Source organism: Petaurus breviceps, unplaced genomic scaffold (assembly GCF_028583685.1).
Source record: "Petaurus breviceps papuanus isolate PSGF00001 unplaced genomic scaffold, PetGlider_PUasm1.0 115, whole genome shotgun sequence".
NCBI lineage: Eukaryota > Metazoa > Chordata > Mammalia > Diprotodontia > Petauridae > Petaurus > Petaurus breviceps.
In genome coordinates this window covers 2,718,849-2,732,396 of record NW_027185612.1, presented here as the reverse complement: position 1 = coordinate 2,732,396, position 13,548 = coordinate 2,718,849, and the positions used below count along the sequence as shown (strand labels likewise).

Here is a 13,548-nt window from a genome sequence, read left to right as displayed (position 1 = left end):
TGAATCCAAAGGGAAATACTATTCATGCCAAGCACTAGGTCCTTGGCCGGTCATTTTTCTTGTTCACTAAAAGTAAAATAAAACAAAACAAAAAACAAACCCCTAAAACACATTAGCTTCTGTTTCGAATCTTCCTGTTTTGCCTGGTCTTGTCCCCACTAGGCAGAGAAAATCCAGCTCTGTATAACCTGAAAAATGTGCTGTTTTTGTGAGGGCAACTCCTAAGGGAGTTATACCAGAATCCCTACTCATAAAGGGCAAAACCAAAATTGACATCATTTCTTAGATGCAAAGATAACACTCAAGCAACTTCATCTCTAAAAGAGGAACGATAAGAATAGTTTCCTCCTCAGAAATCTCTCGGTGGCCTGGAGATTACCTTGTGTTAAGGGCCTGCTGACTCAGGCTGGTCCATTGGGCTAGGCTCAGGATTAGAACAAAATGAGACATTCATAGACCAAATAAATGGCAGAGGGGTCTGGCCAGTGAGAGCCCAGTCTTTATGACTGCTACTCTGTAGTATAATTTGAGACCTTGTGCTGCAGGCTCCCTTTCCCACTTAAAAAAAAAAAAGTATTTACTTTGAGATTCTTGACCTTTGGTTCCTCCAGAAGAATTTTGTTATTATTTTTAGTTCTTTAAAGTAAGTCTTTAGTAGTTTCATTGGCAGGCACCATATAAGTAAATTAACTTTGGTAGTATTGTCATTTTTGTCATACTGATATGGCCCCAACACTGAACAGTTAATATCTCTTCAAATAATTAGATTTATCTTGTTTTTTGTTCAGAGCATTTTAGAAGTATTTACATACTTCTTGTACGGTTCTTGCTAAATTGACTCCCAGATGTTTTATAGATTTCTGTCGGAATTTTGAATGGAATTTTTCTTTCTACCTCTCCTGCTATATTTGGTTGGTAATATTTGAATCAGAAATAAAGCTGGAAGGAACTTCAGGGGCCAACAGGTTCAACCCCCTCATTTTATAGATGAGGAAACTGAGGACTAGGGAATTTAAGTACCACATCCAGGGTCACACAGGTAGTAAATGTTTGAAAAATTTATTTTATATCTTTCTACTTTCCTGAAGTTAATTATTGTTTCAACTATTTTAGCTTAATTTTAGAGTTCTCTAAGTAAATCATCATATCATCTGTAAAAATAATTTTATTTTCTCTTTGCCTATGCTTATTCCATCATTTCTTTTCTTTGTCATTGCTATGGAACAGGGTGGAGAGACAGTATTTCTAAAACTATCTCAAATAATAGTAGTTTGACCATCTTTGCTTTCTCTGGATCTTATAGGAAAGGCCTCTAGTTCCATTACATACAAGGCTAACTCTTGATTTTAGATATAGGTAGATACTATTTATCACATTAAGGAAGGGTCCATTTATTCCCATATTTTTTAATGGTTTTTGCTTGCTGTTTTTTTTTTTTTAAACATCTTTTAAAGATGCTAGGTGGCATAGGGAGTAAAGCACTGGCCCAGAGCAACCTCAGGCACTTAACACAAAAAAACTAGCTGTGTAACCTTGGGCAAGTTACTTAGCCCCAATTGCCCTCCAAAAAGGCCAAAAAAAAAAAAAACCATTTTCTGCATCTTAAAAAAATGGATTTTTATTGCTTTAGTTATTAATGTGGTCTTTTATATTTATAGATTTCCTGAATTCAGAACAATCTGAATTCCTCCTATAAATCTAACCTTGATCATGATGTATAATCTTTTAAATATGTTATTGTAGTACTTTTGCTGAAACTGTTTAGCTATTTAACTGTTCAATATTTTTCAGATATTCCATTAGTTCAGTAAGGCTTTCTACTTCTAAGTAATTTATTTTCCATTCAATTATTTCTTGATCTAGAGACCTTATTTCAATTCTAATTAGATTTTTAAAATCTTTTTCTTCCTTTCTTTTTTGTTTCTTTCTTCCTTTTTCTTCCTTCCTTTCCTTCTTTCCTACTTCCATCTTTCCTTCCTTCCTCCTTTCCTCCCCCCCCTTTCTCTCTCTTTCTTTTTCTTTCTTTCCTTCATCTCCCTATCTTGCCAAGGTTGGAAATGCAGCAGCCACTTAAAGGCTTGATTTTTCTGGAAGCTTTGACTTACTCAGTTTCTGACCTGGGTCAGTTTGCCCTTCCTTATGCAGTCTGATGGCCCCTTTTCCATGGGTTCATCATACTCAGACACCTGATCAGCTTCAGTTGGGCTATAGTCCAGAACCTCCAAACTCAATTGACCCAGCAGCCTCAGCCTCCCCAATAGCAGAGATTACAGGCATGTGCCACCACTTTTGACTCTTGCTTCATTTTTTCTAGCTATTTGTTAGTCCTTGTGGCCAAGTCACTTTTTTTTTCCTTGTGGATTTGCTGATGTTGTGTGGAGTCACTCTTTTGATCAAGGACCACTTCTTGGGTTTCTTTTAATCTATAATATCTCTTTGATGAGGGATGGCTCCCAATAGGTTCAGCAGGAACTCTGATCTTATCTAAGACCAGAACCTTTGATTCAGTCCCGAAAGAATTCAGTAGGCCTAAGCAGACTTGGAATCAAGGTTGTAAAAATTTAATATACAATTTACAGCGGGCAAGGATCCTTAGGGGACCTTCAACCTTAAAGGGGTAGAATTGTATTTATATAGAATCATTCCTAGTAGAATCTGTGCCAATTATGCTAACTAGGTGATTAAGGGTGGGATTAGGGAGGAGTTAAGGTGGGGCCAGTGTAATGTAACTGCTCAGGAGTATTGCCCATGATTCACTGGGAAAAAGCCCAAGGGGGGCTACCTAGAGGTGTGGTTTTAGGCTTGAAATGTCACTATCAGTGAGCGGTCAAGGGCTGATGGAGAAGTGCCCAGTCTGCTACCCATCAGTGTCATGTTTGACAAGATTAATGCCTAGGAACGATTGGTGTCTGGGAACCAAGGCTAACCAGAGACTCGGGATAATAGGTAAAGGAGTTAACCCAGAGATAGGGTCCTGAGGATTCATTGAGGCAGCCAAGGAGTCAATCTAGAGATAGGGTACCAAAGGATTCATGGGGGCAACGGAACACTATACAAAGGGGAGATAATAGTTGCCTAAGCTGGAACGTTTATAGATACTTTGGTGAAGGATTGATAGGTATAGCTTGTTAGTGTTCCAAGGCTGAGATAAACAATTCATGAGTTGCTGATGGGCACAATTAATGCTTTGAAGCTGGGGGGAGGGGGGTAGGAGAAGGGACACTGGGGGGAAGGTAGTGTGATTTTACAAACTTGTTTTACAGACTGATGTTACAAAGTTTTACAGACTGTTACAAATATAGACCCCAAGCACCCCATCATTACTGATGTTACAAATTGGTATTACAAATTGAGTTTACAAATAGATTTTACAAACATAGATCCCAAGCACTCCATCATCTTCTTTGTAATTGGAGTTTTCTTTAACTTACTCATCTTTTCCTTGTCATGGCCTCCCTTTCAGTATTTGCAGGTTTTAGGTTCATTTACCATGACTTGTAGGGCTTCCCTGCTGTGAATTGTCTCCCAGTTTTCACTGAATTCTGGACATCATTTTCTTCAGTTCTCAACTGAGTAAAAAAGTTTACTTTTGTTATTTTTTGTTTTTCTTTTGTTAGATTGTGTGTAGGATATTTGGATCCCTCTATAACCTTCATATTACCATCTTAACCATATATATGAGATAAAGGAATAGGAAGTGGGCCAGTTGTCCTCTGTTAACTCCTGGTGATCTAGTAAGTGGTACTGGGGCATCAGCAGTAGGTGGTCTGGTCAGTCAAGTCCTGAACAACTCCATTACCCCCTGAGGGGTAGAGAGGGGAGGGCAAGGAGGGGAGAGAGGGAAACAAACTATATAATATTTAACAAAAGAAATGTATTCAACAGCTTGGAAAGTATACTTGACAAGGTTGCAATGTTGGTTCAGTGGATGCTGTTCCACATCACCCCTCACCACCCTAACTTGCTACCAGAGAGCTCTGACTGTTGTCTTCACTTGCAGAAAGGGGTGAGTGAGCTTTATAGTGGTCCCTAGAAAACAGAAACCTTCCATTGCCATTCCACCCAGTTGTCTCTAACCTAGCCTTCAGTTTACATTTCTGATGACTGGGAGGTATGCCACGTCCTCCCTCTTTCTCTAAGTCTTTGTGGAATCTCTCCTTTGCTACTTTCTTAAGGAAGGGCAAGAACCCCTCATAAAGGCAAATGCACCTCCCCTCTTCCACATTCCACTGCCTGTCTTCTCTGGGGTTCTCTTTTCCCCTTAAGGCAGTCTTGATGTTAATTTTAGCCAGGGGTCATTCATTCAATAGCCACTTAATGATAGCCTACTATGTACAGGCAGTTTTCCACTCACTTAGTTTTTCCGTCTGGATTTTCCTCTTTTGAGGAATCATGGATCTCATTAAGGAGGCTCTGAAATGCTCAAGGGCTTGATCCAATCAGTGCAATGTGATCTGCCAACAGGATGCTATGCCATTAGAAGGTCAGGTCACTGAGTTAGTCCATCAGTTCAGATACCTGGGACTGGCACTGCTCATGGGAAATGAACTGGAACTGAGCAGGAGAAAGAAAGCAAGCTGGACTGAATGTAGGAAATTGTACAGGGGTTTTAATGCTTCCAAGCTGCTCCCTAGCACAAAATAAAACAAGAAAGACATCTGTTAAATGCAACAATTTTCCTGGTGATGCTTTCTTGGAATGCTACAATCTTCAAAGACTCCAAGTTACGAATAGCACAAAGGCCAAGCAAAGGGTAAGCGTGACTTCAATATATTTCTAATGATGACAGATGTTCAAGAATAGGTAGGGTGCAAGGGATAACCTTCTGATTGTGAAAGGAGATGGGATGGTGATACAGTGAGAATGAGGGATATCAGGATGGCTGGCACATTGGACTAGTACCATGCAATATGAAAAAGAAGAAAACTTGAGGGAGATTTCTTCTTTTTTTTTTTTTTTTTGCCTTTTTTTGGAAGGCAGTTGGGGTTAAGTAACTTGCCCAAGGTTACACAGCTAGTTTTTGTGTGTGTGTGTTAAGTGTCTGAGGCCGGAACCGAACTCAGGTCCTCCCAACTCCGGAGCTAACACTTTACTCACTGTGCCACTTAACCGCCCCTTGAGGGAGAGTTCTAGCATGTTGGGTAGAACCTCTGTGAAGGACTATGGGAGAACATGGACAGAATGAGAAGGCACAGAAAGGCTATGAAGTAAATAGACACATGAACAGATGAGACCACACATAAACTGAGGCATTCAAGTATACTATGGGCAAAACACTGGGAGGGATACAAAGATAGCTAAGACCTGGTCCTCATTTTCATTAGTTTATAATCAATGACAGCTAGATACCCATGTGATTGAGAGAGGAGAAACCAAACATTCATTCTTTTTGTCATTTAACCAATCTTTGTTTAACACCTATTATGATAGAGGAAGAATGATCTAGGATGTAAACTTTGCTCTCAAGGCATTTACAATCAAATAGGAGGACAAGACCTGATGTCAAAGGGAGTAAAAAGATGGGAACTGAAGTGTGGCACAGTGGGAGGAGCCTGGATTTGGACTCAGAGGGCCAAGGTCTAAATGCTCCCTCTCTTAATCACTTAAAGTCTTTTAACCTCAGGTTCCTAGTCTGTAAAATGGAGGAATTAATGATCTCTGAGGGCCCTTCCAGCTTTAGATCTGTGATCCTAAGTGCCCAAGGAGAATCCACAATGTGGACACACAATGTGACTTCCGCTGGCAAGAGCCCCTTTCCTTTAAGGGTAATGCTGAAAGCAGCCTCCTTTCTTCCCATCAGCCTGGATGCAGGCTCTCAGAATAGACTTTTAGAGTTGGTAGGGAAGGGCCTTAGAGATCATTTCATCCTCTGTCCTCATTTTAGAAATGATGGGTGGGATGTGGAGGGGGGAGGACCTGGAAAGGTCACACAGCTATTCCTATGGTAGATCTCCTGACTCCTAGTTCAATGGTTTTTCTGGGCACTCGTGAAAGCAAGGTCAATGGGGCAGCCCTGGGCCCTCCCATGCAAAAGACGTGCCCAGATGGCAGGAAAGCACTCATCGTCACTAATAGGTCTCGGCCCAGGCCAAGCAAATCTTTTGTCCCACTATCGGCGCTCAATCAAACCCTGGCATCAGCAGGGCCCTGGCAGGGGCAGGCTGCCGACGAAGCACTAGCTCTAAAGCCCTGAGGGCTGGGTCATTGTCCTGAGGCCCCTGGCCCTAAGACGGTGCCTCCCCGCCCCTCTATATATTGGGGCGTCCAACTCCCCACACGTCGCACGTCACAGAGGACTCTAGGGGTGCATCTGGGGCTCTAGGCAGCTGAAGAAGGAACATGTCGCAGTATTCGGGGAAAGTGAGTACAATCTGGGGAAAGCAGGCGCTGGGTGGGGGCGGTGGGTGGGGGAGGGTAAGAGGAGAAGGGGGAGGGTGAGAGAGGCTAGCCTACCTGGGGAGGGAGGGAACGGGGTGGAAACCCAGAAAAGGGGAATGAGGCTTAGCACTCAGTCACAGTCAACCGGCTGGTTCTTCTGTAGTCTGCTCTTGATGTAAATAGAGGTGTGTGTGTGTGTGTGTGTGTGTGTGTGTGTGTGTGTGTGTGTGTGTGTGTGTGTGTGTGTGTGTGTGGAAAAGTAAGCACATGAAATTTTTGTAAATGGCTCGGATTTTAAATGCTCTTGGGAAGTTCTCTTTTTTTTTTTAAGGGAAATACTGTGGTGAAACCTTTTGAATAGTGAAGAATCCTTCTGTAATGTGCACAGCCACCCCCAGTCCCCAGCTCACAGTTTCTTAGACTTCTAGCAGACAGAGCACCTGGGGGCAGCTCTCTCCTCCCCACCAGTTACTACCTATGTGACCATGAGTCACTCCTTGGGTCTCACTTTCCTCATCTGTACAATGAAAGGGCTGGTCCAGCCTTGGTTCTAGGATTCTGTTGGGTCTGTTTAACGTGACCCAGGTCAGGTTTGCTTAGAGGGCTGCAGTGGAAGGAACAGTTGGTCTAGAGTCAGGACGCCTGTGTGCCCTGGCTGGGAAGTCACTCCTCTTCTCTGCTCTTTGGCAGCATACAGTCAACGTTTAATAAATGCTTGTACTTTCAACTTCCTCCTTCCTCCCTTTCTGTTTCCAAATCATTGATCACTGTGCAGGCAGCCTCTCAGGACACATCCATAAAATAAATCAGAGCTAGAAAGGATCTTAGGGGTCATCTATTCAAAGATTTTAAGGAAAACAAAAACCCTCTGGTCTAACTCCAAAGCCAAACAGGAATTTCTCCCACATTCAACATCCCCAACTTGAATTATCCAGGCTTATTTCAGAGGCTTCTAAGCTAAAGGGAACCATTCCAAAGCAGACCACTCCACTTCTGCATCATTCTAATTGTCAGGAATTTTTTCTTCATATGAATTGGTAGTGTAAGGTGTATGTTCAGGTTTGAAAGGGTTTGCATCCCCTTTAAAAAATAAAAATAAAAACCACCAATGTGTAGAATCCAAAAAAAAATGATAGTCCCATCAAAGAAAGACAGTTTGGATCTCACAAAAGAATCCCTTTCTGAGGCTATATTTTTCAGTGTAATGGACAAGTGGATCAGACTGATTTTAAATATGCTCCTCTATGCATTATCAAAATTCTTTCTGTCAAATACCATTAACTGTGAATTTACATTAGACAGATTCTATGATTTCAAGATAGATTGCTATGCATCTATCTATGGAGGAGGACAGGGCAGAATCTCAAAATGATAACAGCCTATATTTCTGCATAGTGCTTTACCACTTACAAAGCACATTCCTCACAACCCATTAGAATGTAAGCTCCTTGAGGGCAGGCACCATATCATTTTAGATTCAATTCAACACACACACACACACACTCAGCCTACTATGTACAAGACACTGTGCTAATTACTAGGTATACAAAGAAAAAAAAAAGTCCCTTTGCTACCATTCCCCTCCTATCACTACTAGTGTCTTCTTTCTAGGATTCCTTTATCCTTTCTTATGTCTTGTATGTATGTAATTATTTACATGTATTCTTCTCCATTAGAATGTGAGCACCTTAAAGACTATGTGACCCTAGTCACTTGAACTCTGCCTCAGTTTCCTCAGCTGTAAAATGGGGTAATAGCACCCACTTTTGTGAGGATCAAATGAAATCATGATTGTAAAGCTCCTAGCATATGCCATACGTGGCATGTAGTAGGTATTTAATAAATATGTGTTCTCTTCTCCGCCTTCCTTTTATCATTTCTAGGTATATAGAAGATAGTATGGTCCTCCCTGGAGTTTGTAGCTTCCTCAATTACTTTGTATGTAGTTTGTATACACCATGAAATATAAAAACCCAAGGTGTATACAAACGATTGATACAAATCATTATTAATAAGAAACACACAAATTAAAACAACCTTAAGGTTTTACCTTACACCGAGAGAACTGGGAGAAAATGACAAAAGATAGGAAGAGTCAATACTGGAGCAGTTTCAGGATGTTGGGCAGACTAATACGCTTGGTGGAGCTTGCTGTTTACTTCCAATAGAATGTAAGTTCCTTGAGGGCAAGGGATAGTTCTGTTAGCATTGCTGCCTGGCACACCGGAGGCATTCCATAAATGCTTATTGAAATGAATATTGCCCAGTTTCTTAAGCTATTCCTAACTGACAGGAGCCTATTTTTGCTTATTTTTTTTTCTGTACCACAAGAAATGCTGCTATATGGGGGCGGCTAGGTGGCGCAGTGAATAGATCACGGGCCCTGGAGTCAGGAGGACCTGAATTCAAATTCGACCTCAGACACTTAACACAAAAACTAGCCTTGTGACCTTGGGCAAGTCACTTAACCCCAATTGCCCTACCATTCCTCCAAAAAAAAAAAAAAGAAATGCTGCTATAAATATTTTGGTCTGCATGGGACCTTCTATCTTTGACTTTATTGGGACATATATCTAGAACAAAGAAGTAGCGTGTCTGTGTCAACAAGAATATGAGCAGTTGGGTGACTTTTCTTATATAATTTAAAATTGTTGGCATCAGAATACAAGGGAAGGCCAGGATTGCATATTCAGAGGATCTGGTTTTAAATACAAACTGCTGTTTACTATGTGATCTTGTGCAAGACACTTCTTCTTTCCTTGCCTTAGTTTCTATATCTGTAAAATGAGACAGTTGGACTAATTGACCTCTGGGGTCCCTTCTGGCTCTAAATCTAGAATTCTGTGTTTTTTAAAATGTTTACAGTAATTCATAGCTCCACCAAGTGTATTAGTCTGTCCAACTTCCTGAAACTGCTTCACTATTGACTCTTTCTATCTTTTGTCATTTTCTCCCAGTTCTCTCGCTGTAAGGTAAAACCTTAAGGTTGTTTTAATTTGTGCTTTTATTATTAATAATGATTTGTATCAATCATTTGTATACACCTTGGTTTTTTATATTTCATTTAAAAAAAGCTTTTTGTTCATAGTCTTTAATCACTGATCTACTGGGGAGAAAATTCTTTGCTTCCATTGCCTAATCTGGCCCATTTCTCGTTAAATTCTTAGATAATTTTCTATGAAGGCAAGTACTTCACAGGTCGGAAGCTGGAGGTCTGTGGGGACTGTGACAACTTCCAGGACCGAGGCTTCATGAACAGGGTCAACTCCATCCGAGTGGAGAGTGGTGCCTGGATTTGCTTTGACCACCCAGACTTCCGTGGACAGCAGTTCATCCTGGAACGTGGCGAGTACCCTGACTTCTATCGCTGGAACGGCCACAACGACCACATGGGCTCCTGTAGGCCAGTGGGAATGGTGAGTGCCTGTCCCAGTTTTGGGAGTATGGCTTCCTAAGCCAAAAAGTCTTAGTAGCAGTATGCCTACTATGACTTCCCCATCCTATGGTGGAAGATGATGACTGGTCTTTCTAGGGTCTTCTCACTTAAATGAACTGCCATATCACTTGCTGTCCAGCTATGAGTTTTGTGTCCTTGGAGCAGGAGTGAGAGGATTTTCCCAGCTGAGTATCCCTGAACTCACATTGCCTGAAGACCCTGGCAAATATATGGGGGTCAGGGCCCTAGAAGTACCTCTGTATGTTGGATCCTATTTTGACCTGAAGCTGCCTCAGAGTCAGCTGCACTTTGGCAACTCGAATGGTTAAAAATGATTTCCCAGCATCTCAGCAAGGCCATGGCTGTTGGAGAAAGGAATTAAAATTGTTGGCACCGAAGTCAGCATAATGCTATTTGTATGAAAAATATACTAGGTATTTTGTGAATGCTATTTTCACAAAAAATATCCATGGGGCCAACTTGCATCAAGGATTCATGTGCAGCCTAAGACCAGAGCTTCCCAAAGGAATTTACTATAACTAACACTGAAGAACCCTTAGGGCCAGGATATTGGAACGATGTTTTCTCTTTTTCTTCTGGACATGCACATTATCTTACAAGGATATGCATTTCCTGCTCCAAGGGAATGGTGATAAAAATCCCAGCAGTGGTTTAAAAAAAAAAAAAAGATGTTTCTTTATTGTCTATTTTGGCTTCAGGTTTAGATAAAAGCTTTCTATTCCTTTTTCAAATTTAAACAACCCTGGACCCAGAATATTGGGTGGCATGTGGCCTCCTTAGGAAAGTGGGAAAGGACATGTGTTGGTTGCAACAACAGTGATAATTCACATTTTACTTCATCCTGATCTTTGCAAAATACTTTCCTCACAAAAACCTGGTGAGGTCAGTGTTATGATGATAATAATGATGGTGGTGGTGATGATGATGATGGACTAAAAAAAGAGAACATCTTTATATTCAGACTGGAACACAAAAAAGATTATATGTTAAGCTTGTACATTTTGCTAGTGAGGAAACTAAGTCCCAGAGAGACTGTCATTTAGCTACATAAATAGTAAGAATCGGAGTCTCTTACTCCAAGCTATATGACTGGGATGTGTGAGTGTGTGCGTGTGTGTATGAGTGTGTGTGAGTCTGTATGTCTGTAACTGTGAGTGTGTGTGACTCTGTGTGTGTGTATGTGTGACTGTGTGTGTGTATGAGTACCACATAATATAACAGACAGAGGACTTGATTAAGAGTTGAGAGACCTAGGTTCTAGTCCTGTTTCTGGTACTCATTTGCTGTGTAATAACAATGAGTATTGGGGCAGCTAGGTGGCGTAATGAATAGGGCAATGGCCCTGGAGTTGAGGACCTGAGTTCAAATGTGGCCTCAGACACTTAACACTTACTAGCCTCATGACCTTGGGCAAGTCACTTAACCCCAATTGCCCTGCCTTTCCCCCTCCAAAAAGCAAATAAATAAAATAAAATAAAAATTATGAGGATTCTGGTGCTGATGAGAGCTAACCTTTGTATAGCCCTGGGTACCAGGCACTGTGCTAGGTAAGCCCCTTATACTTACTGTCTCCTCTGGTCCTCACAACAGCCCTGGGAAGTAGATGCTCTTATTAGCCCATTTTACAGATGCAGAAGCTGAGGCAAACTGAGGTGGTGTACTGTCTTGGGGAAGCCACTGAGCCTCTCTCGCCTTCAGTTTCTCTGTTTGTGAGACCATGAATAGTTGTCTGGGGCCACCAGTGGGGACTATGAGGAACAAAGGAGATACCATATGAAATTGAAATAATATGAAAACACCGAAAAAGCCAAAAGACCAGAACAAGTTAATAATATCACCACCTTTGACTTTTTAAAGCACATTTCTCTCTCCTGAAGTCTCGTTTCTTGGTAGCAGTATGTGGTGGAAAGAGCCTTAGATTGAAAGACAGGTGAGTATTCTACTCCCAGCTCTGTCACTGATGAGGTCAATGTGAGACCCTGGGCAGGTCATCTGCCATCTTTGGGCCTTATTTTCCCCATCTATCAAATGAAGGGGTTAAACTAGATCACCTTTAAGGTTTCTTACAACTCTAACACTCCACTCACTTACTGCTAAGGTTCCTGGCTGGGGAGGGAGGCACAAAACCAAGCCCAAGCCCAATAACTCAGCTATTTCTTTCTTATCTTCTTTTCTTCCACAAATCCTTCTGACCTTGGAGCATGGGGAACACTACCGCCTAGAAATCTTTGAGGGTTGCAACTTCACAGGTCAGTGCCTGGAGTTTACAGAGGACTGCCCCTTCCTTCAGAGCCAAGGCTGGGCCAAGAACTGCGTCAATGCTGTCAAGGTGTACGGGGACGGAGCGTGAGTAAACTAAGAGACTGAAAGAGGGGTTCAAGGTCTGGTTATTGCTTTAGCAGCTACTACTGTGTTTGAGGGTACATGAGGATCTTTGCAGCAAGGGTTCCCAAGCTGAGTAAAGAGGTTGTCCTACCCATAGGACTTGAAGAATACTCCTAGGCATTATTTTCCCTTGTCCGGATCATGGACTGCCCTGCCAGCCTTCCTGGTACAGTGCTTAAAATTCCACTATTAGAAAGTATTTCCTTTATTTGAGACATATCCTGTTAAAATGCATATCCTCTTGAGAGAAAAGCATGTTAAGCTAATATCAGTCATCCATACCTTCCTGGGAATTGTCTTTTCCAAAGGGACAGCTAGTCTTGATCCTGGGGGGGAAAGATAGTCTCAAGCACAGGACAGAATATAATGAGGGCAGTTCTGGAGAAGAATTTTGGGCTGGGGAGGGCAGCATAAGGGCATTGAGCACCTTGGCAGGAAGGATGGGGTCAGATGCCAGCACAGAGCAGGAGGTTACTCACTGAAAGGGAAGATAGGGAGACACTAGAGTACTTTCCTGCTTCACCCTTTACCTCATGGATGACTAGAGAAGGCAGGGGATTCTTTGCAAAGCTTTCTTTTGGGGCCTGAAATTTAAAGTGATGCTTCTGTTTCTGGATGGAATAACTCACACACTTAGACACAAAGAGTATTATCTCTTAGAGCAGGAGTTCTTAAGTTGGGGTCCATGGACCGCAAGGAGTTCATGGATGGATTTCAGGGTGCCATGAACTTGGATTGTGGGGGGGGGGAGAATCACCTTGTAATTTTCATTAACCTCTCATGGAAATTTAGCATTACCTTCAATTATGAATGTAGGCAACAAATGTTATTTTGAGAAGTCTTTACCAGACTGCCCAAGGGTTTCATTAAACAAATAATGTTAAGAACCCTTCTCTTAGAGGGAAGACAATGTATTGGATATTGTGTACATCAGGTTGTGGGGGCGGAGCACTGAGGAAGGTATCTCACATTCCAGAAGCTCTCAATTCCTCATTGTCCCGGCTGACCAGGTTAGAATATGCCAGGGCAATGTGTGACCAGAAGTCCCCGTGCCATGGCTAAGCAAGATGGCAGCTTTCCTTAAGCATCCTGTCCAGGAAAAGTTAATGGCAAGGGAGCCCCACTCCATACTCAGAGGGAGTCACAAAAAGATAAAACATTGTGTATGGGCGTGGGGGAAGGAAGGGCTGGATGCTGTTGAGTGTGCTGAGGGAGGAATTACTTCCTGGGGGCAACATAGCTAATCTTGATCATGGATTAGGTAGATGGAAAGATAGATAAATAGATAGATAGATAGATAGATAGATAGATAGATAGATAGATAGATA

General features: G+C 41.9%; 1 protein-coding gene across 1 annotated transcript in view; it reads left to right on the top strand.

Moving 5' to 3' along the window:
- Positions 1–13,548, top strand: part of CRYGN (crystallin gamma N) — a 28,316-nt gene that overhangs the window by 6,526 nt on the left and 8,242 nt on the right. Inside the window, exons 2-3 of the mRNA XM_069084929.1 lie at positions 9,546–9,794; positions 12,036–12,181. Of these exons, the coding sequence (XP_068941030.1) occupies positions 9,630–9,794; positions 12,036–12,181 (311 nt within the window). The 5' untranslated portion in view covers positions 9,546–9,629. The remainder of the gene's footprint in view (positions 1–9,545; positions 9,795–12,035; positions 12,182–13,548) is intronic.